The 27,058-nt window shown below is 31.6% G+C and overlaps 1 protein-coding gene and 1 pseudogene across 1 annotated transcript; one reads left to right on the top strand and one right to left on the bottom strand.

The window, feature by feature from the left end:
• The first annotated feature begins 11,686 nt into the window (after positions 1–11,686).
• LOC125844199 (uncharacterized) lies at positions 11,687–14,048 on the top strand (annotated as a pseudogene).
• A 75-nt stretch (positions 14,049–14,123) lies between these two features.
• Positions 14,124–19,270, bottom strand: LOC125844181 (putative disease resistance protein At3g14460). The gene is made up of 2 exons (XM_049523445.1): positions 15,368–19,270; positions 14,124–14,623 (listed from the first exon to the last, which is right to left on the bottom strand). Exon 1 carries the CDS (start codon positions 19,258–19,260, stop codon positions 15,397–15,399), a length of 3,864 nt encoding a protein of 1,287 aa, XP_049379402.1. The 5' UTR covers positions 19,261–19,270; the 3' UTR covers positions 14,124–14,623; positions 15,368–15,396.
• Between the last annotated feature and the right edge of the window lie 7,788 nt (positions 19,271–27,058).

Below are 27,058 nucleotides of genomic sequence, written 5' to 3' on the forward strand. Positions count from 1 at the left end.
CAAAAAGGAGTTGAAAGAGTGATGAAGAATGGGCTGCTTGTGAAAATGCATTTTTACCACTATTTTGCTACACTTTTAATTCACTTTTGTTGTACATTAGTGAATATGGTATTTTGAAATTGATGAATTGAAGGGGCTGTTGTGGGTATGCATTTTTACCACTATTTTGCTACACTTTTTAATTCACTTTTGCTGTACATTAGTGAATATGGTATTTTGAAATTGATGAATTGAAGGGGCTGCTTGTGGGTATGCATTTTTACCACTATTTTGCTACACTTTTTAATTCACTTTCGTTGTACATTAGTGAATATGGTATTTTGAAATTGATGAATTAAAGAAGCTGCTTGTGGATATGCATTTTTACCACTATTTTGCTACACTTTTAATTCACTTTTGTTGTACATTAGTGAATGTGGTATTTTAAATTTGATGAATTGATATTTTAATCGAAAAAAAGATTTTTGATGTTCGTGAACTAATTGAAGGTGAGGATTTGACTCATCCAATTGTTGAAATTCTCTACAGCAATTAAATAAGTTGTTGTATTTTTTACAGCAATTGCTGAAATTCTCTACAGCAATTAAGCAAATTGTTGTACTTTTCATAGCAATTACTACAATTCTCTATAGCAATTAAACGAGTTGTTGTATTGTTTTACAACAATTGCTTAAATTTCTACAACAAGAACGAAAATTATTGTACTTTTCATAGCAATTGCTAAACTTTTCTACAGCAAGTAAGAAAGTTGTTGTACTTTATATAACAATTGCTAAAATTTTCTTTAACAAGTAAGCAAATTAATTGGCTAATTGATTGTTTATTGGTTGCAACACTCATATTTAATGATAAATAAAGTAGTATTGATTTAATTTAAAAATAATATTTTATATTAGATAGTGATCTTGTATAATGAGATAGTTATTTGAGATACCAGATGATCAATTCCATTACAATTTCACATGTTATCAATTTATAATGAGTAATTGATTGTTTATTGGTTGTAACAGTCATATTTAATGATAAATGGAGTAGTGTTGATTTAATTTAAAAATAAAATTTATATTAGATAGTGATCTTGTATAATAAGATAGTTATCTGAGATACCAGTCGATCAATTAAGTAATTTCACATGTAATCAACTTAAATTGATAAATAGATTGTTAATTAGTTATATTAATCATATTCCATGATAAATAGGATAGTTTTGACTAATTTTAAAAGAAAATCTAGAATAGCTAGTAATTTTATTTGAATATGCTACAACAAATAAGTAAATTGTTGTACTTTTCATAGCAATTGCTACAATTCTCTACAGCAATTAAACGAGTTGTTGTATTGTTTTACAATAATTGCTTAAATTTCTACAACAAGCACGAAAATTATTGTATTTTGCATAGCAATTGCTGAACTTTTCTACAGCAAGTAAGAAAGTTGTTGTACTTTATATAACAATTGCTAAAATTTTCTTTAACAAGTAAGCAAATTAATTGGCTAATTGATTGTTTATTGGTTGTAACAGTCATATTTAATGATAAATAGAGTAGTGTTGATATAATTTTAAAATAAAATTTATATTAGATAGTGATCTTGTATAATAAGATAGTTATTTGAGATACCAGACGATCAATTAAGTAATTTCACATGTAATCAACTTAAATTGATAAATTGATTGTTAATTAGTTATATTAATCATATTCCATGATAAATAGGATAGTTTTGACTAATTTTAAAAGAAAATCTAGAATAGCGAGTAATTTTATTTGAATATGCTACAACAAATAAGTAAATTGTTGTATTTTTCATAGCAATTGCTACAATTCTCTACAGCAATTAAACGAGTTGTTGTATTGTTTTACAACAATTGTTTAAATTTCTACAACAAGCATGAAAATTATTGTACTTTTCATAGCAGTTGCTGAATTTTTCTATGGAAAAGTAAGTAAGTTGTTGTACTTTATATAGCAATTGCTAAAATTCTCCAAAACAAGTAATAAAGTAATAATAAGAATAACAATAAAATCAAATATGCTCTCACAATCAAAATAACAACAATTAGTACCAAAATAGATAAGATCAAATGTGTTCACAAATAATAACAACAAAAACAATAATTAGTACCAAAAAAGATAAGATCAAATATGTTCACAAAAAATAAGAAGAACAAATGTGTTTTTATGCAACATTTCGCTCGGAGCATGTAGTCCTCTTGTGACCAATTCTTTTGCATAAAGAACATTTATTTTTCTTCGTTGAAAATGATTCCCCGATTCCTTTTTGTCTTTTTGAGGACCTTCTTCCAACCTTGCCTGGCTCAACAAATGGAGAAGATATTTTTCTCTCTAAAATCTCAATAGGAACTTCCCAAGTTTCTTCAGATGGAACCGGTTTAATTTCATCCACAAATGCAATAAGGTATACTTCTACTTTGTAATACGAAGAGGAGTACTCATAAATGCGTCTCCCATAGTCATCACCATATTGGCATCGAAGCGCTGCCATAGCATGTGGACAAGGTACTTTGTCAATGTCAAAGACTTTACAAGTACAAGATTTGGCTAGCAAATCAACTGTTGCAACTTCATCATGACTAGTGACAATATACTTGTAGTTGGCAGTTTGATGGACCAATAGCTTGTTCCCCAGATTAATATTTTTTGCAATGTTTTTTTCTATCGAAGGGACGAAGATGGTTGGTGTATTAATGAATTTCATACGCCTCTCATGAAATTTTTCTGCAAATCGCCTGTTTATTGCATCAAATTAAGCAGTAATGGGATATTCTCTTTCATCAAGAAACATTGAGTTAACCGACTCAACAATATTTGTCGTCATAATATTGTACCTGTAACATATAAGTGTCCAATAATATATTATAAGTATGTGTTTATAACTGTTGTATGGTTTTTATAACAATTGTTGCATATTTCTCAGCAGATGCTGAAATAAGTGCAGCAGTTACTATAAAAAATTACAGCAGTAGTGATAAAAAATTGCAGCAGTTATACCAACTATCAATAATAACTATAATAAATTTTACCTATTTCCGGGAAAGAATGCCCTGCTCCATCGGTGAAATCCAACGCGTTCAAGATGTGTGGCAGCCTGTGGAACCAAATCTCTTATCTGATTAAAATGATCACTGAACACATCAATATTGTATGCTTTTGCCGCCTTATAAAAGTGGTAGACAACACTCGCATTGTGAAAATTATTTCGAATATTTTCTCCTAAGTGCCTCATGCAACAACCATAATGAGCTGAAGGAAATACAATTGAAACCATCTATCTAATACTTTGATGTCTATCAGAGATTATGCACAATTCAGGAGTATCAAGTACAAAACTTCTCAATTGCTCGAAAAAGTATCGGTAGGAAGCATCACATTCAGAGTCTACTACGCAAAATGCCACCGGAAAAATATGATTCTCCACATCCTGTGCAACAGCAGACAACAACACACCACCATATTTACTTCTCAAAAATGTCCCATCAACAGCTATGACTTTTCTCATTTGTGCGAAACCAAGAATCCAAGCTCCATATGCCACAAAAAAGTACTTGAACCTGCCATTTTCATCAATTTTCAACGCTGTTTTACTTCCCAGATTAGATGTCCTAAGCATATGACTATACGCTTCAATCACTCCATATCCATGTTCATGTGTCCCTCTTACCAAAGACTTTGCAATCTCGCTACCCATCCAAACTTTCCAATAACTAACCTTGCATCCCAATTCAATACGGATAGAGTTTTTCAAATCTTTTGTAGATGGACCTTTACCTTCAGGATATCTATCTTTGAAGTATGCTCCAATGACTTTTGTTGTGGCGTGTGGATTATGACTCGTAAGATGTTCCGAGCCACATGTATGCATTTTTTCATACTTTTTAATATAAAATCTATCAAAATTTTCAACTTTCACCGCTCTTAGCCACCACTTGCACTCAAGATGCTCACATTTGACACAATACACTGAACACGAATTAATTACCTTCTTCAATCTAAAATCTTTTTTGACACAAGCAATTTTCAATGCAATATCTAATTCTTGTTTATTCTTAAACGACATATCTTTGTAAAAACCGGTTCCATCATCTTGAGCATGACTACATTAAGTTAATTAATTATCAGCTAAAGCAAAAATTAATTAAATGTACAATGAGGATGAATTTTTAGAAATAAGTAAATTTATGAGTTCATAGTACATGCCTATCAACAACTTCACCAATAATGGGCAATCCATTTCGAACTTCAGGAGAAAGAATATGTTGACCTTCACGCTCTTCATTCGGAATGTTCATATTCATCCTACCACATTCATCGTTCAACACTTGTTGGTCATCACATAAATTATGATTCTCCACCAATTTTTCAACCATGTAGATCCTTAAAACACCTCTAGGTTCATCTTCCAAATAAGTACTTAAACTAAGTTGATCATTTATCTTAAAAGAAGCCGTCTTCTGCTTTTCACCACAACTATGCAGGTAAGTGATCACAATATCTTCCAACTAACAATTTAATTTACAACAAGTAATGATTTTATTCGCAAAATCATCATATGCAATATCTCGATGCACAATCATCGCAATTGTCGCGGGCAATTCTTTACTCTTCCAACGCCAAATATAACGATTATTGGACTCAACCCATTCACCATTACAATCAACTGGTACTACTATTCTATCTCCCATTAATGATGTTGAAGATACCTGAAAATACTGTAACTTAGAACTAAAAAATTGATCATAAAAAAATTATATTAAAATATCACAATTGTTGTAAGTTATTCAGCAATTGCTGAAATATATATAGCAGTTGCGGCAATTTATTCAACAACAACATTCAGCAATTGTTGTAAATTGCTGAAATAGTCATATCAATTGCTGAAAATTATTATACATCAATGACAAAAACAATAATATAAAAATCAAATATTTAAATGAATAATACACATAAACAATACTATTAACTTGTTAAAATGATTGGAAATTATCAGTTAAGAAGTGATTTCTAAAGTTTAGACCTTTTCAAATCACGTGTTAAATTAAAATTTGAGATTTTCCCTTCTCAAATTCTTCAAATAAGAAATCTACAATAAGCTGCAACACCAATAAAAAGAGCGGGACGTTGGGAGAGAACAAAAAAAATGATTTGGGGGTTTTCCTATTTTAGAAATTAGGGGTTTACTTAAATTTGGGTGAAAGTGAATCTACAATAAGCTGCAACACCAATAAAAAGAGCGGGACGTTGGGAGAGAACAAAAAAAAAACTGATTTGGGGGTTTTCCTATTTTAGAAATTAGGGGTTTACTTAAATTTGGGTGAAAGTGTAAAAACAAAAACTTGAGGACCTATATAATTATTTTTAAAAATTTGTCACGTACACTTAATAATTAAAACTAGAGTCACTCTTTTTACATTTCAACACTTTTTTGTCACCTATAATTCATTCTCCCCTACACTCTTACTCCTCTTTTTTTTAAATAAAATAAAATAAAAAATCCAGAATATTATTAGTACTATATAGTATTTTGCTTCTTTATTTTGTTGAGGAAAAGGGGTTGATCTGAAGAAACAGTTGTCACAGTTCTCAGCTCTGATGAATGCATATGTGGAGTGGAAGAGCATCTATGAATTATTATTTTTTAATTAATAATTGATACTCATCAATTCCAAATTTCCAATAATATGTGATTCACTAGATTTCTTTATTAGTTTATATTAGAAAGAATAATATTTTTTATTTAGAAATAATTTAACTTTAAACCTTTTATTTTATAAGATGGTTATTACAATTCTTGCCATTTCATAATATTGTGCTATATTATGTTATATTAATTTAATTAATATAATATTTAGATAGATTGTATGGATCTCATTATATCATAATATCCTACATTAATAAGCTCAAAAATAATTTTTGTAGTATTGTATAATTTATAAAAAAATAATATATGAGGTAGATGAAAAAAACAAAGATTCGATGTTTTTTTATCGTTATGTAACAAAGAATTTAATATTATAATTAATGAAATTAAATAATAATCAAAGTAAATATTATAATTAAAATAATGATACAACATAATAGGTAACAACTATCCAAAGTCCAAACAAGTTGTTAAATGATGTAATTTGTAATGACATAAATATTCATAAATTATTTTAAATTACATTTCTTTTTTAAACTCAACTCGACATTACATAAATTGAGATAACGAAAATAGTAATAATAAAGTAAAATGTTCTAAGTAATAATTAAAGTTTTTGAAATATATAGTTTATTAGTTTAATCATGATTAGGATGGTAGGTTTAGTTACAAATAAACCAGTACAACTTCCAACTAATTTTTTTTCTCTCTCTACTTTCTCTCTCTCACACACAGAGTTAAACTATTTGTGTCAAAATGAAAAAAAGATTGTTATTTTTGCAACTTATAAATTTGTATATGGGGTGATTAATAATATAAAAATTGTTATACAGTGATTAATAATTTAAAATTTTGTTGTAGACTAGTTTTATAAGAATTTGAGTTTTGAATTTTAAGAGCATTTTGTCCTTTCTAACATGAGACTTTTAGTTCTAATCTAGATCAATTATTCTAGCTACAAACTGATTAATGAACACTGAATAAAATATATTTATCTTAAATATTTATAAGTTATATACGTTATCTCATATGTACAATGAAAAATAAATTTTGCTAACTTAATGTGAATATTATAGAAGGTACAGTAAAAAAAACCTTTCAAATTTAAAATGTACACCATTTTAAATTGATATTCTAATAATTTTTTAACATATTTTTTAATTGAAAACAATTTTTCTATTTCTAGAAGATAGGAATATGATCTGAATCAGTGGCGAAGTCCAAAGTTTGATGAAATGTACACAATTTTTCTTGTCAATTATATTAAGAGTGTACAAAATTAAATATACTTACTTAAAGGTGGAGTCAAAATTTAAAACGGGTAAGTTCTAAATTTTCCATAGCTCCTTTTAATTACAATATTTAGTGAACTCATTAATATAAATATGTAATCAAAGTAGTAGTTATTGAGTTCATTCAAATCTGTACATAGTATTGTATAGTATTGTAGCTCTACTCCTATATTTACATTATAAAAAAAATAACGGCAATAAATATGCATATTAATAAAAAGTATTAAAACATTTATCGTTATTAGTTAATTATTATTAGATTCAATGTTGCTATATGTTTTAGAAATATTTACAAAGAATGTCAATTGCCTCTAAAAATATATATTTAGCGGCAATTAATTTACTACAGTTAATTAATTACAGTTAAGATCATTTTTGATATATTGTTACCGTAGAAAGCATGAGATGTAATTACTTACTGATGTAATAATGAAATTACTTAAAGTGGACATGCATAATTTAATTGATTTATGAAGCAATGATATTCATATAAAACATTCCTAAATAATTTTTTTAAGAAAATCAACCTTTTATTACTCTAATTACTTCTTGGAAATCAACTAATTCAATTTTTTTTAAAAAAAATGATGTGACTTCCATATCTACTTACAACAAATAATAAAAGAAAGTTAATTTTGGTTGCTTCCATATCTACATAATTAAGGCATATTAAGAGGGACCAGAAAATTTTATTAGAGAAACATGAATTTATATGATGCCTTTTTTTTATTTAAAAATATAAAAAATATTGTTATCGTGTGTCTCATAATTTAATTACCAAATTTGAAAAATTCCATGTAATTATAAGATTTATGTATTAAATTTTGTACCATTTTTGATAAATAAATGACATAGGCAAAGTAATTAGTCATTATTTATGAAATTATTAAATCTATTAACTAAAACCATTTTTACTTTAGCAAAGCCTTTAATTTCTCCCAAGCAATAGGATATAATTGCATAATGTAAGCACATATGGTATATGGTCCTAAAAACCCCAATTAAAAGGATACGGGTGATAAATGGACGGATTAAATTGAATTTAAGCGGATTAAGTTAATTTAGTTAATAAATAGCTATATTATTGATATTGCCTAAAAGTTGGGTTCAAATAGGCAAACAAGTGGATCAAAACTCAATCAGCTCAATTTTTATTACGTTTTAATTACTTTATTTATTTATTTTTATAATTTTACCATCTGATAAAATTATTACTTTTTATTTGTTATTATTGTATATAACATATCAAACAATAATATGTTTTTTTTTTTAAAAAAAAAAAAAAACTTCACAAGATTTATCATGAATCAATTTGTTAAATATCAAATTCTAAAAAATAATCAATCTTAATTATTCAGTGTTCAGATCTAGAAGTAACCTCTTAATTATTCAAATGATCATTCATATTTAAATGTATTAATCTTAATGAAAACAAACCTAGCTTAAAAGTAGAAGTAGAGAAAAAGCTTCCTACTAAGAAGTTTTCCTTTTAATACTCGAACTCGAAACCTTTGATTAAAAACAATGAAGGTTTTTTTAATCAATTTCTTTTTATTCTCTTATTAAAATCCAAAATCTCGAATTAAGAATAAAGAAATCCAAATCATTCCATTGGCAACTTAGTGGTCTATATAAGTGCTAATTAAACACCCCACATGCTCTGATCTCTAATTACAAGCATATATATGATAATCACTAATTGTTTATTAGTTTTATCATTTGTTTTGTATTAATCTTCAAAACAATATATGTCATGTAGATAAGTTTGTCTCCTTTTTTCAGTTTAATAAGGAGTAGACTACAAATATAAATTAAACTTATACTAACGACATGGCAAAAAATAAGGTATTTATTGTGCTTTACATATTATATCTCTCTCGCTATATATATACACATGATACTAAAGTATTAACTAATGTGAGTAGTTTACAAAAAAATTGAACCAACTTATTATATATAGCATTTGTTTAGCTTTTCGATCTACTTGTTAATTTAGATTTTGTTTAATTAGTTAACCATAATTAAGTGAAAGAAGTATATATACAAACACATATTATGTATATATTGATTTTATATAAACATTTGACAAAAAAAGGAACACTTGAATGAAAATGACGAATAAGATTTTTACGTATCACTCTATTAAGTCAAGCCTTTTTTTTTTCAATTCGGTGTCTGATATCCACATTAGAGTCCGACAAAATCCAGATTTACATCGGGAAGTCCCATATTGGATCCGGAGGATTCGTGCCTGGAAGTCCCGCTGGGGTGAAATGCTCCCTAATATAGACGACCCCATATCCAAAGGGACTCGAATTCGGATGAAAGGGTATATACTTACCACTCACCACAATCCTTGTTGATAAGTCAAGCCTTATAGGGATGGGAAGCCCATGGGAGAAGTGGCCGAAGTGCGGAGATACTCTATTTTGGTATCACCATTTAAGCTATACTTACCGCGTGTAAAGTTTATAAGTTACTTTTTTTTATGACATGGGAAATCCGCAGTCGCTACCCTTTGGGTGCGCACAGGGTAAAACCCCTGCTCCTATGCAATAGCTCGCAAACCACATAGGAGGGTAACGTGTATAAGTTACTTCAGAATAAATTCAAACGTACAATATCTGAAGTCAAACTTATCAAAGTCATATGTGTCTGAGCTTAAGTCATAAATGGTTAAAGTTCAACCCTTTTACCTGATGCTAGTTCAGACAATTTTCTTGATGTTCATGCACACATAATTGATGTTTAATCATTTTTATGTAACTTCAAACATTTTTATCTAAAATTATTCTGAAATAGATATAGACAGACACATTAAAAAAATAATTAAAATTTGAGTACAACTTAAATAATATGGCCTAGTATGAAATGGTGTGATATTTATGCCCAACTCATATGAGTTTACTACCATGCTGATATTAAACAAGAAGATGGGAACAAGAATATTCAATAATTAGCCTGGCCCATAAAGGAATGGTGTAATGTTCAATAATTAGGATATTTATGAAAAATAAAAGTTAAATAATAATCAAATATTATATTCAGAGAAATTGAGAATTGCAAAAAAAAAAAAAACAAGGTTAGTTTAGTAAAATACATTTTAAAATGAGTCGTAATGGTAGTAATTAGTAAAGACGTGTGAGATATTCGCCAATGATAATTGTGGTTGGCGGAGGCAATTGATAGTGATCGATGGTTAATTGGTTATGATATTTGACAATAGTGGTGATTGATTGGAAAAGATGAAGGCGATAAAGGTAATTGGTATCTGCGACTAATAATGGAGATTGGTGATGAAGGAATTGAAGGTGGTCGGTGCATGACAATGACAAAGTCAGTATTTTCCACTAAGAGGATTAAAAAATGAAGAAAAAGCTAACACATGAAAGCATCGATGAAAGTTCAATATCTATTATATAATATACGTAAAAAGTAATTTTTCGTGTATAAATTAACAATAATATAATTTTCATCGAAAAAAATTCAAATAAACTCCATAGACCATACCTAGCTCCGCTCCTTGGGTGGTGGTGGAGTCTAAAATGAGTAATAACAAGTGGCCTCTTGATATTTATTCAACTGTATACGTGATGAGACACGATATAAAATGACATATCCTAGGTACATCAATTCAAGAAAATTAAATTATATTAATATCTTTTTTTTTGTATCAATTTATGGGATTATATTAATATCTTTTTTTTCGTATCAATTTATGGGATGTATTTTAATTAAATATTGACATTTTCGTATGGTATGACTTAAAAAGTTTTATCATAAAAATGACAAATATTTACATGTCTATAAAAACTTTTTTATTAAGAAAAGATGAACATGTTGAAATTTATTTCTAAATATAATTTTTTTGAATATATTAATAAAAATAATAATATCATATAAAATGAAATACATGTACTAGAAAGTTTGAAGGTTTCTTCGATAATACTATATTGAATTTCCTTTCCTTTAATTGGAATCATTCGATGCTGACACTTTTCTAATTTGGATGGTACAACCTATTATTTTACCATAATATATCGTATTATATTGTCTTGTATTATAATATAAATATAATATTTAAATAGATTGTATTATTTTTTATTGTTATATAATTTTCGATACTAACAATTTAAAGAATCAACCAACGAAAAAAGTAAAGTACGATGTAGAGCTATCGTAAAAGGATATATTAAACAATAAAATATGATAATTATCGTCTCAATTTATGTGATATTTTTCTAATATTGAGATCAAAACGAATCTTTCTTTGATCGTAATTTTTTCATATATTTTGAATTGTCAATTACTGTCTTATACGAGTAATACTTTATACGTAGTTTTCAAATAAGTAGAATTTTATTTCAAAAAAAATTCAACCCAAATTCAAGATCTTTGACTCTTGAAATTCAAATTGTACCATATAAATCACAGTAAAATAAATAATAAATAAAGACAAAATAAATAAAATAAGATAATGACGCAATCACATCAAATCATTTATAAAACAAAATAGATATTATATATTAACAAATATTATATTTAAACTAACGATACAACTTAATAATACTGGTACCAACCATTCAAACGAGATGTTATTTTCCTTGTCCTTTTCATCATGACTTGGTCATTAAAAATATTAATTTAAACAGCTGTTACTCCCGCGTAGTGGACAATTTCCATATTTTTTCTTCTTCTTTATTTATTTTGGCAATTCTTGAATTGCCTTTTTTTTTCTTTCTTAATTTTTCCACAATTTTTCTTCTTCTTCTTCTTCTTTTGTGAAGAAAATAATTGTGAGTATAATGGAGAATCCACCGGAGTGGGGCGATGGCGGAAGAGGGAGGAGAGTGGTGGTAATCGGTGGTGGAGTTGCTGGTTCCCTCATTGCAAAGTCTCTTCAATTTGATGCAGATTTAACTCTTATTGATCCGTAAGTTCAATAAGTTTTGCTAATTATTATTATTATTATTTTTATTATTTTGATAATCGTGATGTCTGAGTTAGCTTGTCTGCACCTCAATTGATTTCACATGGTATTTGGAATAGCTTTGTCCATCAAGCTTGGATTCTTCAAAATAGAACAAATTGGAAAAAAGGCCTTCGTAGTAATTACTATCTCACTTTCTTTGCTGAAGAAAGTTGGAATCTCGAAAGAAAAATGACTTTTTGAGATAAACACTATTAGTTGAGTGATCATCTGAGAAATCAATCATTGTGGTGTACTTCAATTTGGTTCAATGTGTCTTAATTAGTAAAAAACTGTTAACAGGAAGGATTATTTCGAGATACCATGGGCGAGATTAAGAGCAACGGTAGAGCCTTTGTTCGCAGAGATATCATTGATCCACCACAAAGATTACCTCGCCAATGGGCGTCTTGACTGCAGATGGACATCAAGTTACCTATGACTATCTTGTGGTAGCCACCGGTCACTACGATCCCCTGCCTGTAACGAGAACAGATAGATTGGAAGAATATCAAACAGGTATGTATACATATTACATAGCATCAAAGACTTCTTTAATATATCATCCATGTGCCTAATTCAACCATTTTGTCTGCTTTTCAACGAGCAAATTACTTGTATGTATAATCGTATGAAATGTTTATGCTCGCAAAGTTTATCAACTTTTGGAAAATGATAAAAAGAAGCTAAAGCATTTGTGTTTTGTATCTGTTGAGCAAAGATTCGTTATTTCTAAATTGGCTCCTCTGGCAAGTTTAATTTCACGAGGTTCAGCCAATTGTCTTGATTGTGACTTCTTTACTCTCTCACGAGATGTACTAGTGATTAAATCTTCCCTTTTGTGATCATCCTGTTAACGTTCTAGATTACTACTTGATATTACTAGTCAAAATGGCACGAGGCTCGACTGTTTTTGGTGTCCTTTTTGGAAAATGATAAAACAAAGCTAAAGCATGGTTGTTTTGTATACGTTGAGCGGTTCCTCTAGCAAGTTTCATGGGATTCAGTCAATTGTCTTGTTGTGAATGTTGAGATGTACTAGTGATGATATTACTAGTCAAAATGTTGTGATGTCTGACTAATTTTTGTGTCGTTAATCTTGTTGTTGCAGAGAATGAAAAGATAAAAGCAACTGATTCTATATTGATTGTTGGTGGTGGTCCTACTGGTGTTGAACTTGCTGCAGAAATCGCTGTTGATTTTCCTCAGAAGAAGGTAACTTTAGTGCACGACGGATCCAGATTACTAGAGTTCATCGGTCCAAAAGTGTCTGACAAGACTTTAGAATGGTTAAAAAACAAGAATGTGGAAGTGAAATTGATGCAATCCGTCGATTTGAGTAATAACACAAACAACTCGGGTGGAAACAGAACATATTTCACCTCGTCTGGGGAAACTATCAAAGCGGATTGCCATTTTCTTTGCACGGGAAAGCCACCGAGTTCAGAGTGGTTAAGGGAGATGTATTTAAAGGATCGAATTGATAATTTTGGAAGATTGAAGGTTGATGAAAATCTTCGAATCAAGGGTCACAGAAACATATTTGTTGTTGGAGATATAACCGATATTAAGGTAAGCACTAAACTGCATATCTCTTATTTCTTGAAAATGTTTCAATTGAATTTTGATGCTTCTTTGCTATCAAGAACTTAAACAAGGATATTCGGCTCAAAAACATGCTCTACTGGCCGCGAAGAACTTGAAACTTTTGATGAGCGGAGGAAAAGAAAGCAAACTTGCAATATACGAGCCTCGACCATCGCCTAAGATCATCGTTTCATTAGGAAGGCATGATACAGTGGCTCAATTTTCGTTCAGGACGATCATTGGATTAGTCCCCGGGATGATCAAGTCTAAGGATTTATACGTTGGGAAAACAAGGAAGAAAATGGGGCTTCAACCTAAGTAATATATATTGTTTCATTCATGAAATTTAACATCATTTTGAGTGTGAGAAAATGGTGTCATTTCATGGCCAAAACTTGAGTTCTTCTACTTACATTTGAGGGCTATAAATATTTTTTAGTTGTTGTAGTTAATGAGTGTAAGATTTAGTTATTTGGGTTTTTTCAAAAATATTTGCACTTGTATATCCAATATAACTCATATGTGTAGTGGTGAAATAGTTGAGATTTTTCTACCCTTAATTAGAATTTAGGAGCAGAAGCCATGTAATGGAGAAAATCATGTCAAGAGCGCCCCCCGTTGAAATGTGCAAATCCGAATTTAGTTGGACTCCAATGTGGATACCCAACACTGAATAATATATCCACTATAAAATATATAACATGTGGCTAACTATAAAAATAATATACATATCCATCTTCAGTTGCAATTGTTGTTCAAAATCATCTAATCAAATCTCCATCAAATGACTTCAAATTTTATAGAGACAATCTCTTTAGACTATTCCAACAAATCTAAACAACACTTCAAATTTCTCACACACACACATAAAAAAGAAGACACAATTTGAAATTCAAATCCACTTCTTCGAGCTTATTCAATCATCGCGAGTTATCTTTCTAATTTGATTTTCTGGACACAAATCTTACAAAATCAATACTCTAACCACTAGTTGAGTCCCAAACATATTTACAAATCGAGTTTGTCTACTTACATAAGAGGCTTGCACTGGAAACATGAAATAGTATCAGCGGTAAAGCCCCATCTCGAAGACTTGCCTATAACAGCAGACCCGAGTTCACTGTGGATGACATAATAGCTTTAGCGGAAAGATTAAAAAAATAAAAAAGAACTCGTGAACAGATGTAAAAGATGAGTATATTGATTCTCTTAATGTACTGTCATATACTAATGTGTCCAGATTTCTTTTAATGGTAAGTAAATAGTATGTATAACTTATAAATTTGTTGTTCATATTTTTTGCATGTATATAGTACTTAGTTAATATTTTAGATTATAGTTTTTTCCTACTAGGGTCTTTCTAATATTTAATTTTTTTAATAGGGAAAGCATGACAAAAAGCTATGTTATTAGAATAACAATATTAATTATATGTAGATTGTGACAAAGGATTGTTGGAATTGATATATATATGTTAATATCAATTTCTCTATGCTCTTATCTTGTCTCTTTTTATTTGTTTTATTTTTAATGTTTATGTTTCTTGTTTGTTGTTATTGTATAACTTTTTATTGTTTTATGGTTATTAATATTGAGAATTTACATTGGTTAGTTGTTTTGTATACATTAACCTAACATGTGGTATTTTAGTATCCTCATTTGAATATTATATTTGTACAATAATTAGTTATTTTTACTTTATGCACTTTTAGTCAATTTTATTATTAAGGGTGTATTCTTTTTATTAGGAAGATATATGTACTTCATGTTTCCAGAAGTAGTGATTAAAAATGAAAAGAATTAACAAAAAAGCAAAGTGAAGTAAATGGAAATAAAAAGCTTCCAAGGGAAAAGAATAGCTTACATCAGTTGAAGAGCCATTCGTTTTAATCATCACATGCATTCCCCATCGATCTTTATGGTGGGAAATTGAGCAATATTTGGCCAGTATTCCCCCTTGTCAAATTCTAGTAGTGGTGTGAGCAATGGACATTCTGAAATATGTAGTTCAGAGAGGGAAGAGGGCATCCCTTTTACTGGAAGGGATTGGAGATTAGGGCACCTAATGATGGTCAGCTTAGAGAGGGAGGAGGGCAATGCTGATTCAGAAAGTGATTGGAGATTAGGGCAACCATAGATGGCCAGCTGAGAGAGGGAGGAGGGCAGTGCTGATTCAGGAAGTGATTGGAGATTAGGGAAATTCATGATTTGTAGACTTTGAAGCGAAGTGAGGTGCGAAAACTGGCTTTGTTCCAGCATTGACTGAATTTGAGGTAAATTACCCTCAATTAATAGATATTGAAGAGAGGTGAGGCTTTTGAGATGTTGGCTGCTTAATGTTTTCAGATTGAATATTCTAAGTGTTTGAATAGAGGAAGGCAACTCCCAATTCTCACCACCAACAATCTCTTCATCACTGCCATCATGTATGATGACTAAATGTTTGAGTCTCTGTAAACGCCACTCCTTTCGGCCATTCACCAGTTTCTTGCACTCGCTGATCACAAGGTCTTGTAAATTGAAGGGCAATCCTCCTTCAGGAAAGAACTCTATTTCTGGACAATTATTCAATGTCAGTGTCTTAAGAGATGGAAGGAGTTCCTGCATACGTTCTGGCAGCCACTTCAGCTTTGAACACCACCCAATATTCAGTGACGTCATCTGGGTCCCCCCACATGCCACCGAAAGTATTTCAATATTCTCACAATTCCAAATACGGAGACTTTCAGTGGCAGTAGGAATCAAAAACCTAGTAAGGTTGTGGCAATCATTTACCCACAATTCGCGTGCTCTTGGGAGCAACTCAGGTGATATATCATCTATACAATCACATTCTCTCAGACTCAAAACCTCCAGAAACATCTCACCAACTGGCACCTCCAATTTCAATTTCTTGCAACCTCTTATCTCTATTGTCTTCAAGGTAGTAGGCAGTATGCTAAAAGGAAAGGAGGTAACAGAGTTATAATCACATATAAATAATTCCTCAATCTCCTTCGTTCCCTCAAGTTGGGATCTAAACACTTGAGCATCATCAAAAACCTTTGGACAACCAATAACTTGAAACCTTTTTAAACATGAAAGTTGGATGGGTGTCTCCAGACTGAGTTCAGGGCAATTTATAATTAAAAGGTCCTCAAGAATAGGGAACTCTCCACTTCCTAGTACGTGCCATTGCTTCCACTTCAGCATATCTTCAAATCTAAGCTCCACAAGAGAGTTAAAAGGCTTTTTGGAGGACAAACTACCATAGAATTCTTCTGACACCTCTGTTATTCCATGCATCCCTCTAATCGAAAGGAATTTCAAACAAGGGAGTTGTCCTAGTGATGGCAAGGAATAACAGTTCTTACAGTTATCAACAGACAACTGTACTAGCTTAAGAAACAAAGGATCAGCTAGCCAATTTGGAAATTTTGTCCCTCTATATCCAGTGATTTCAACTTCTTTTATGTTTTTATGTGGGCGTAGCTCATCAAGAATGTCTCTTTCAGTTTGTGAATTGTCGGCACTACTACTTTCACTCCACTCCAGCGATAACTTGTCAACATGATTCTTCTCCCTCATCTTTGCCTTCACAGCTTCCCTTCTATCAACCACATTTTCCAACTCTACAACTGATACAGATCCATACAAGTTCTGTGCTTCACCCAAATCTTCCATTCTCCAACCACTTAGAAGAAACTTGGCTCCCACTAACACTTGGAGGCTTTTCAACTTGCTCAGATGTAGTGGCATCTTCAAGAGACGAGCGTTGCTTATGTCAAGATGACGCAAGTTAATCAACTTCTCCATCTGCAGCGGTAGCTCCTCAAGATCAGCACAAGATGAAAGGAGAAGTGTCTCTAAGTTATACAACACACAAATGGAATCTGGCAACCTTTTAATCTTTGTCTGAGAAATATCCAAAAATCTCAGGAGCTTTAATTCGATAAATAAGTCATTTGGCAACTCCTTAATCTTGTAATAAGACAATGATAGTACCCTTAAGGATCTTAGTCTTGGCAGTATGTTATACAGCACCCTCTTGCTCAGAGAGTAATAATTGACATCAATATATATCGGAACGAATGTCCTCAGCTGCTCCAATTTGTAGAGGGTTGTCAATTTCTCAAACTCACCACCTTCTCCCATTGAATAAGATAAGTGCCGACTTTTTTCCAACATATGAGATCCTTGGCTCTCTTCCAACCTGATACAAAGTTTTGAAGATGCAATTTGGGCTAAATCATTGACAAGGTCATGCATTAAGAATGATTCCTCTATGTTCCTTTTAGAAGGATTTGGGACCTTTTCTAATAATGATCTTGATCTCAACTCGAGAAAGTATTGGTTGCCTGAATCTTCAATTATTTCATCTTCCTTTGGTACGAGACCATTGGCAATCCATAGATGAATAACTTGTTCTTTCCTAAATGGATAATCTTTAGGAAATATTGCACAAAAGGAAAAACATCGCTTTAAATGTGCGGGAAGGTCATTGTAGCTCAACATCAACGCTGGTAATATGTCCTTGTCTCGCAGCTCCCATGTTTCACTTCTCAGAATACGTTTCCACTCTTCAACCTCTGATTTCGAGCGTAACATGCCAGCTAGTGTCTTCAGAGCTAAGGGCAGTCCTTTGCACTTAGCTGCAATTTGTTTTCCGACCTCTTCAAGTTCCGGATGTCCCATAGGATCCATGTTTTCAAATGCATGTCTTTTAAATAAAGACCAAGAGTCTTCAGTAGACAAATTGTCCATGCTAATTTTCTCATTTGCCATCATCAAGGCAACACTCTCTTTACGTGTTGTCACAATGATCTTACTTCCCATACGTCCTTCTACAAAAAGATTTCTCAAGTCAACCCACTCATTGTAGTTGTCATTCCAGACATCATCCAGAACAATAAGAAACTTCTTTCCCTTTAAGCTTTCCTTCGATTTGACTTGAAGCTGATTAAGATTGTTGTCATCCTTCGAGTCAAATGAGCCAATTTCTTGAAGTAACCCTTTTGTTATTCTCAAAGCATCATATGCCTCAGAAACACAATACCAAGCTTTCAAACCAAAATGGTCCGCTTTATATGCCTCAGAAACCTTTGCATCATTGTAAACCGCTTTAGCAAGTGTTGTCTTACCCAGGCCGCCCATTCCAACAATAGGAACTACAGTCAGCTTTTTTCCACTTGCATCTTCAGACAACAATAGGTCAATCAAATTCTCTATTTCATTCTGCCTTCCAAAGATATCAGAATCATCAACCACAGAAGTTGAAGGTGTTCTAGTTTCTTGTTTAGTCGAACCAAAATGCTCCTTTAAGCCAAGACGACCAATTTGCTTTTCCAACACCTCCAATGTTTCAATAGTGTCTTCCAACTTGTCCTTTATGTTAAGGAAAAATTCATCGCTCAAGCAAAGGTTGAGGTCACTTACTTGCTGGTTGCTTGTTTCTGCAAAATTCTGATGCTGACCTTCCACCTTAAGTCTCAAAGCTTCATAATTGACTTGTTCTATTAAGTTTTCAGCAGAGTCGACAGCATCTCGAAGCTCATTAAGCCAGTCGCTCACAGACGGATTTGATGCTTGCTTATTCTCTGCATCACTTAGCACAATCTGAAGACCACGCAAAGTCATTTTCAGCTTCTTTAAGAGCCGAACATGATGTTTATGCTTCTGAAACATGTTGAGAAGATCACCCTGAGGAGCAAGCCTATCAAACAGAACATTCAAAGCTGAAGAGAGAAATGCACCACCAACTGCTAAGCCAATCTCCATTTCTGAAATCTGCAAAGCAAAACAAGTATAGTGATCAGAACACAAAATAATTTTGAGAAGATAAATGTTTCAATTACTAAAGGACTTTACTTCACCTGAAGAGTAATTTGCAAACAAGAATGATCAGTGATTTCTCAATCTTTTTTGTTATTGATCTATAATTGGTACAACATTATAGTTTTCTATAGGAAAAAAATAATAATTTAAATTGTCCTTTTTTCTCTTTTCACCTAACAACAAGAGCCTTTTATCTCAATTAAATATATAATTGAATAATTGAGGAACGAGAGGAAATATATTTTATATATTTTGAGTGGGTGGGTGGACAAGCCATAGAAGAAAAAGGAATCAAAACTATACCTTTTTGTCCTTTCCATGAGTATCACTTTTCACCCAACAACATTTTGTCTTCATAATGTTTTATTTTCATTTCTTCTTACTTTACTATCACAATTTTTTTATACTTGAAAACAGTACGTCAACAAGTTGGGAGTTTGATAACACCAAGAGCTAAGGTAATTAAATGATAAAGGTTTTCCCTTGTAGTTGTTTTGTTATATACAAGATTAGAGTTTTCGAGCTTGAATGGTTGAAAATTATAATAAAGTCCTCTTGATAGTGCGAACTAAAACATCTCATAATAAATTATTACCAAACAAACTCAGATGAGGTGAAAACACATTCGTATTTTTTATTTACAATAAATCAATAGATACATACCACCACGAGTTAAGACCCTATAGTTTGGTCTTTGGTGGGGACTGACATACCACCAAATTGACATATTTTTATTGGAAATAAACTTTCACCAACTGAGACAAGATGCTTTATTAGATGTTAAATTATCTAGAAATGACCTCTTGTATTTTTATACATAAGATTCTGCATTTTATCAAACCACAAGGGTGCAACTCTATATGAAGTCATTGGAAAAGTTGAAACAACAAAAAATCATGATCTAGGTAGAGAAAATATACCATTACAAAAATGCAAATATAATATACCTTTACTATAAATTATTATTGGGAGAAGGGTCTGAAAAATACTCCAACTTTGGCAGAAATTGTTGTTACGATATCAAACTTTATGGAGGACCTTTTACCCCCTCCCCCCCCCTCACTATTTAATAGTGTATTTTAAAGGTATATATGTGCCCACGTGGACACATTACTATTTAAAATGATGCAATATTTATGATGTCCACGTGGGTACATATATACCTTTAAAATACATTATTAAATAGTTCGGGGGTAAAAAATGTTTTTGGGTATTTGAGAAATCAAATGTAGAAGAACACTTTTTTAGGTGAAAAAAGAAAAAGGGGTGGATCTTCTTAGAGTGTGTGATGTATTACTCCTCTTTTTTTATAAAAAAAAAAGTAAAAAAAAAGAAAAAAATATTATTAGTACTATATAGAATTTTGCTACTTTATTTTGTTGAAGAAAAGGGGTTGATCTGAATAAACAGTTGTCACAGTTCTCAGCTCTGATGAATGCATATGTGGAGTGGAAGAGCATCTAATGAATTATTTTTTAATTAATAATTGATACTCAAGCAATTCCAAATTTCCAATAATATGTGATTCACTAGATTTCTTTTTTAGTTTATATTAGAAAGAATAATATTTTTTATATTTACAAATAATTTAAGTTTAAACCTTTTATTTTAGAGCAACTTTCACATATAGCAAACATAAAAACCATATTTATATGTTATAGCTATAGTTTGCATAATTACACTCCATAGCAAATTTTATGTTTGCTATGGAGATTTTGATTTGTAGAATTCGCTACAAATATTCAATTTTATACAAATTGTTCAGTTTTGTATAAATTCATTTATACATTGTAATTTGTATAATAAGATCTTTATTTGTATAATTATAAGTGTATAGGACGAAAATATATGTATTTGTATTTGTATATACATTTTTCTCTCGTTTTACACAAACACAAACGTATTTTATACATTTTATACCGAAATATATAAAATGGCTAATTGTATACCGAAAATGACTAATTGTATGTCGAATCAAATGGCAAAAAAAGGGGATGTTTGCTGCGAATACAATTAAAATAAACTATGACTATAACATTTAATTTGAATTAATAGTTTGTTATTTCATAAAATTTTCCCTATATTTTATAGGATGGTTATTACAATACTTGCCATTTCATAATATTGTGCTATATGTTATATTAATTTAATTAGTATAATGTTTAGATAGATTGTATCAGATCTCATTATTATTATTATTATTATTATTATTAACCAAAAATAAAAAAGTATAGAGTTCTGCTTTTATGAAATTTGTGTATAACGAGGTGAGTTGGTTAGAACCATGTGGTTTTTGCTCTCTTAAATGCATCACCATGTGCTCATTCACAAATGCATTTGCCTCCTGTTTTTTTATTATTTGATACTCGGAAAAAGGCATAAATTATCCCCTAAACTTGTCACGAAAAGTCAGTTACACATTTAAACTATTGTGACGACATATTACACACCTTTACTATTTAAAAATGAATTTAATACCACCCTGAAACGTGTAACACCACTTTCACAGCATGTAGTGTATTACACTCGCTGCCACGTCAGTGCCACATCAAATTTTATAATTTCTTATATTCTTTTTGTTTTCTTTTCTTTATTAATTAGCTTTCTTTTTGTTAACTCTATTTTACACTAATTAATCTCTAATAGTTATATCTTTTTTATCACTAAATCCCACCCACTTTATCTCTAATCTCATCGGAGAAATCATTCATTTGAATTTATACAAGAATTTTCTGTCTTCTCCGGCGAAGAACAACCAACCCATCACCACCAAAAGTCCACATCCACAACGCCATTTGTTCTTCTCTTTCGACGAACCATCAGCCACCAAACAACTACCACAAAACAACCACTCAAAATCTAAATCAATCACAAACAAACACCAAATCAACCCCCTTACCTTATCACTTTGCGATTTTATTCTTTTGATTTGTTTTACAGGTGTGTCGGCAAGCTCAAAGCTTCAGCCATAGCTCCGATGAAGTTCCAAAGAGCTCCACACTTTCAGATCTAAATAACCAACAAATAATCTGAACAACCAACAAATAATCACAACCAACAACACCACTACTACACTCACGTCATTGTGAATCTTTGAGGTTGTGATGAAAATTAAAGAATGAAGAAGAAGAGGGTAATGGGTGGGGATGGAAGATTTTGATTTTTTAATTCTTTTTCTAAAGGGTAATGGGAGGGGAAGGAAGATTTTGATTTTTTTAATTCTTTTCTTAACTTTAATTTTTTCTGATGAGCCAGTTTTTTATTTATTTTTTATTTTTTTGCCACGTCAGTTTTAGGGAGTAAATAAATTCACTTTTAAGTAGTAAATGTGTGTAATAGGTCGTCAGGATAGTTTAAGAGTGTAAGTAACTTTTTGGAACAAATTCAAGGGGAATCATTGCCTTTTCCCTAAGAAAAAAATCACCTTTATTGATGTAATTAAAAAGATGAATAGGAAGAAGTACTAACACTGAATATAATTCAAAGCTTTAAGATAATATTAAGAACACTATAATACTAATTATCAAGGTCAACAAGACACTTATCATTGTCTAATATTTGTCCACGATAGGTTGATCTCAGTGTATGAAATCGAATTCCAGTCTTTTCTTGAAAGATAGCTTTAAGATCTCCAACTGTGTCATTACGTTGAACCTTAATATTAAATATACAACTCGTAAACTTGTTGCTCGATATTGGTTCATATCGAAGAATTAAGGTAGATCCTTTCTTCATTCCTAGAGAAACAAGAGTTTGAGGATTTCTTAAAACGGCACCCTCATACAAAAGCTTTTGATCCTTAAAAGAAAATCCAGTTTGCTCTTGAATATAGACTTTAACTGCAATAATACTATCACCGGTGCAACCATTAAGGTATAAGAAATACGACAATCTTTAGCAGTACCATCTATAATGTACTTAGAACAAATCGTGTCTTTGTAAGTATCATCATGAATGATAATTTGCATTGTTTGACTCATTGACCATGGATCTTTGACCATAGAGAACAACATAAGCATTTTCATAGATATTTGTGTTATCGGTGCGTATCGCAAAATTAACGTAGAACCTTTTTTGATTCCTAATGCAAATAAAGTTTGTGCATCACTCAAATCTTGACCATCCTTGCTCAAAAGCCTTTGTTTTTTAAAAGGAATATGTTTTTCCTCTTGAATGTATGCTTTAACTACAACTATTGTATTTCCTGGATCAACCATTAAGGCAAAACGGTTTCGATATTCTTTAGTACCATCCATGTTGTCTTGAGCTCCAAACTTGGGTAAGAAACATTTTGATAATGAATACCGTTGAATAATATTTTGAGTGTCATCTTGAATGATAATTTGCATAAATCGACTTGCTGACCTTAGACGTACAAGATCTGTAAAGATAAAACTCAACATAAGCATGTATCAAAGCAAACTATAATATTTAGGACATTATAATTAAATAATTAAACAAAAGCAACATACTAGCAATGCAAAATCAGAGAATTTTAATATAAAAATCAAAAGTGAAGAAAGTGAGAGGATACATTGTTTGCGTTTTGCATCCATAATGAAAATTAATTAACTTTGTTCTCTCTAATTAATCCCAAATCCCTATTTATAATATCATTAATTATAAGAAAAGAGGCCAAGATAATTATTGAAACGATTCAGAATCCCATAAATTTGGAAAAATTAATTCTATTATTTAAAAATAATTTGACTTTTCCTTTTTTTTGAGTATAATTGTTGGTTTTTAATGGTTCAAGTACTACTATTTATTCATTTAATTAAGGAAAACACACAATAAAAGGAAATAAATCTCCTAATAATGGAAAGTTGAATCCTGCAGACAAACAAAAAACGTGATAATTTCAATAATATATCATTATGCAATAATTATTGAAGATCNCACGAATTAGAAAGAAACTTTTTAGAGATAACTCTAACGCACGAGATGAGTACGGAAGAATGAGAAATCTTCCTAAATGTTGCAGCCTCCCAATTATAGATGTGGCGCGTATATACACAATATAATTGATACAAGTGATAACAATCAATTATACAAATAAGATTTTTTGTTACTATTCTTTGTTTATGAGTTTGTCACGCCCCGAGCCTACACCCTGGGCGGGACCGGCACTCAGAGACCATTGCTGGCCCCAAGCGAACCCTTGGCCTGGCTTTCTTAACTCAGCGGAAACCTACTCAACAGAATAACTCAATGCTATGCAGAGACATAAACAGCTTAAATGATACATATCTGGCCAAAAAGGCAACTCGAGTCTCAAAATAGAATACTTACATATATACATAGATAAGAGACTCAAAACTAACTGACTGACTGTCTATGAAGCCTCTAAAATACTTAGATGGATGTTGGGACAGACCCCGCAACACCCTAATAAACAAAACTACGAGAACAAAATAACTGAGCCCTCTGGAAGCAAGGAGGCTCACCACTGACTCTAGAGTGCTCAACTGGATCAACGGCGTACAGAATGCTGATCCTGGGTACCTGCGTCTGCATCATAAAACGATGCAGGCCAACTGGCATCAGTACATGGAATGTACGAGTATGCGAGCTGGACCGCTAAAAACAACTTAAGCTTGAAAAGGGATACAAAAGAGAACTTACCTTGGCTCTGTACAACTCAAGAATAACTGAACTTAATATAAAGCAATGAGACACATGCAATATATAAAGCCTTTGAAACTATTAAAACATGACGTAAAAATCATATTTATAATATCATGAAAATACCATGCTTCCTCTCAAAGTCTACTTGTGCAATGCATGAATGAAGTCCCATACCCCCATCCATACTAAGCAGAACTTATCGAGGAACCAAGCTCTTTTTACTGCTGTGGGAGTTTCTCTAACCGATAACCACCACTATGAAACTAAGTGGTGATACAACGTTTTACCTCACGTTGCCCAAGGACCATCCTATACCTTGCCATCGATATAGGACCTTACTTTAACTTTTGCTTAATGGATCCACTAGCTTAACTTTCGTGATCATCTAAAAAGTATGATCCGAGAAATCCCATGTTTGGCTACATGGTTCTTATGGAGAGTTGAGTTAATATGAACTCGTGTCCCCAACTCGGTGCTCAAGACTACTCCCAAAAATACTTTAGCTCATAAGTGTTTTAAACACATCTTTCTTTAGTTGAGATAATTACTCAAAACTTAGCCCGAAGGCACTTGAAAACTCTTTCTAAAAAGAACAAATCAAAACCATATTTTTTATATGATCATTGATGACTCGGGATATTCATACTGCTTAAACATTGATGGTATATCTAGAGACCATACTGTTTAAACATTGATGACATACTCGATTTGTCATATCTAATCATATTTTAGAAACTCTTTTGAAAAACTCATCCTTTCTTTTTAAAAGAGATAGTACTCAAACTTCTCAAAACTCTTTGAAAATCTCTGTTTCCTCTCAACTTAAATGTGAAAACACTTATAAACTTCCTTGGGAAATACTTAGTTCCCTAATTACTTTTTGAGAAATGAACTCAACTCTTGACTCTTGACTTAACTCGAAACTCGATACTCTTTACTCGACTTGAAACTATATGCTCTTTACTCTTTACTAAACTTGGAACTTGAAACTCTTTACTTAGCTTGAAACTCTATACTCTTTGCTTGACTTGAAACTCTATACTTAACTTGGAACTTGAGCCTTAGAATGAAGTTAAAACGTTCAATGAAGACTCTTGAAAAGCTTTAAACACTTGCTTGGACTTACTTAATTTCTAAGCTTGACTTCACTTGAATCGGAAACTAACTTCACTTGAATTGAATTATGGATTCAAGGACTTGATTGGTGTTTGGAAGGACCTCATGATGTTTAGGAATGATTTAGGAATGATTTGGAACAACCAAACTTAAGAAAATTTTTGAGAATAAATTCTGAAAACAGTGAAGTCCGCGTCCTGTCCGCGACGCGGAGAAGATTTTGTTCACAGAGGGAACAAGTCCGCGACACGGACTTGTTTCATGTAAGAAGCCCGACTTTTCTCCTTCATTTTTCCAACTCTAAACTCTCTAACTTCAAGGGTTCTAGCCCCAATCACTTAGAAACATAAAATCCCTCAACATTCAATAGAATTCAACTCAAAACCCCAACCGGAAACAAGTCCCAAATCATCAAGAATCTCAACATCACAACCAACAACAATACCAACAATAATTTCAACAACTAACAACTTTAACAACTCTAACAACTTCAACCACAACAACTCACAACTTCAACAAACACAATCCATCTTTTCACGAAAATAAAACGAGTTTGGCATGTGGGGGAAAGGATCACCCAACACTAAAAGCTCACATACCTTGATAGGGATCACCCCCGACGAAAAATCCACGATGATCTCCTTGCTTGATCTCCTCTTCTTCTCTTCTTCTTCTCTTCTTCTTCTATCAAAACCCTCACTCTCACTCCTTTTAAAATGGTAAAACTGATCAACATGATCAGCCTAACACATTTATATAACCAAAATAAAAGGCTAGGGAAAAGACCAAAATGCCCTTAATGATTCCCGGACGGATTCCTTGCCAACTGCCCAACTTTCAATGGCCATAACTCGCTCATACGGACTCGGAATTGAGCAAACTCGGTGGCGTTAGAAAGATCATTCCACGAACTTTGCAACCATAACTGGAATTCCACCTAACTCATCCTGAGCTAGAATTTATGGCTGATCAAAGTTGGCCAAAAATTCACATTTTC

The sequence above is a fragment of the Solanum stenotomum genome, chromosome 11 (assembly GCF_019186545.1).
Source record: "Solanum stenotomum isolate F172 chromosome 11, ASM1918654v1, whole genome shotgun sequence".
Lineage (NCBI taxonomy): Eukaryota > Viridiplantae > Streptophyta > Magnoliopsida > Solanales > Solanaceae > Solanum > Solanum stenotomum.

Bases quoted from the DNA above. Each gene is read 5' to 3' on its own strand.
- LOC125844181 (XM_049523445.1), bottom strand. From the start codon at position 19,260: ATGGAGATTGGCTTAGCAGTTGGTGGTGCATTTCTCTCTTCAGCTTTG.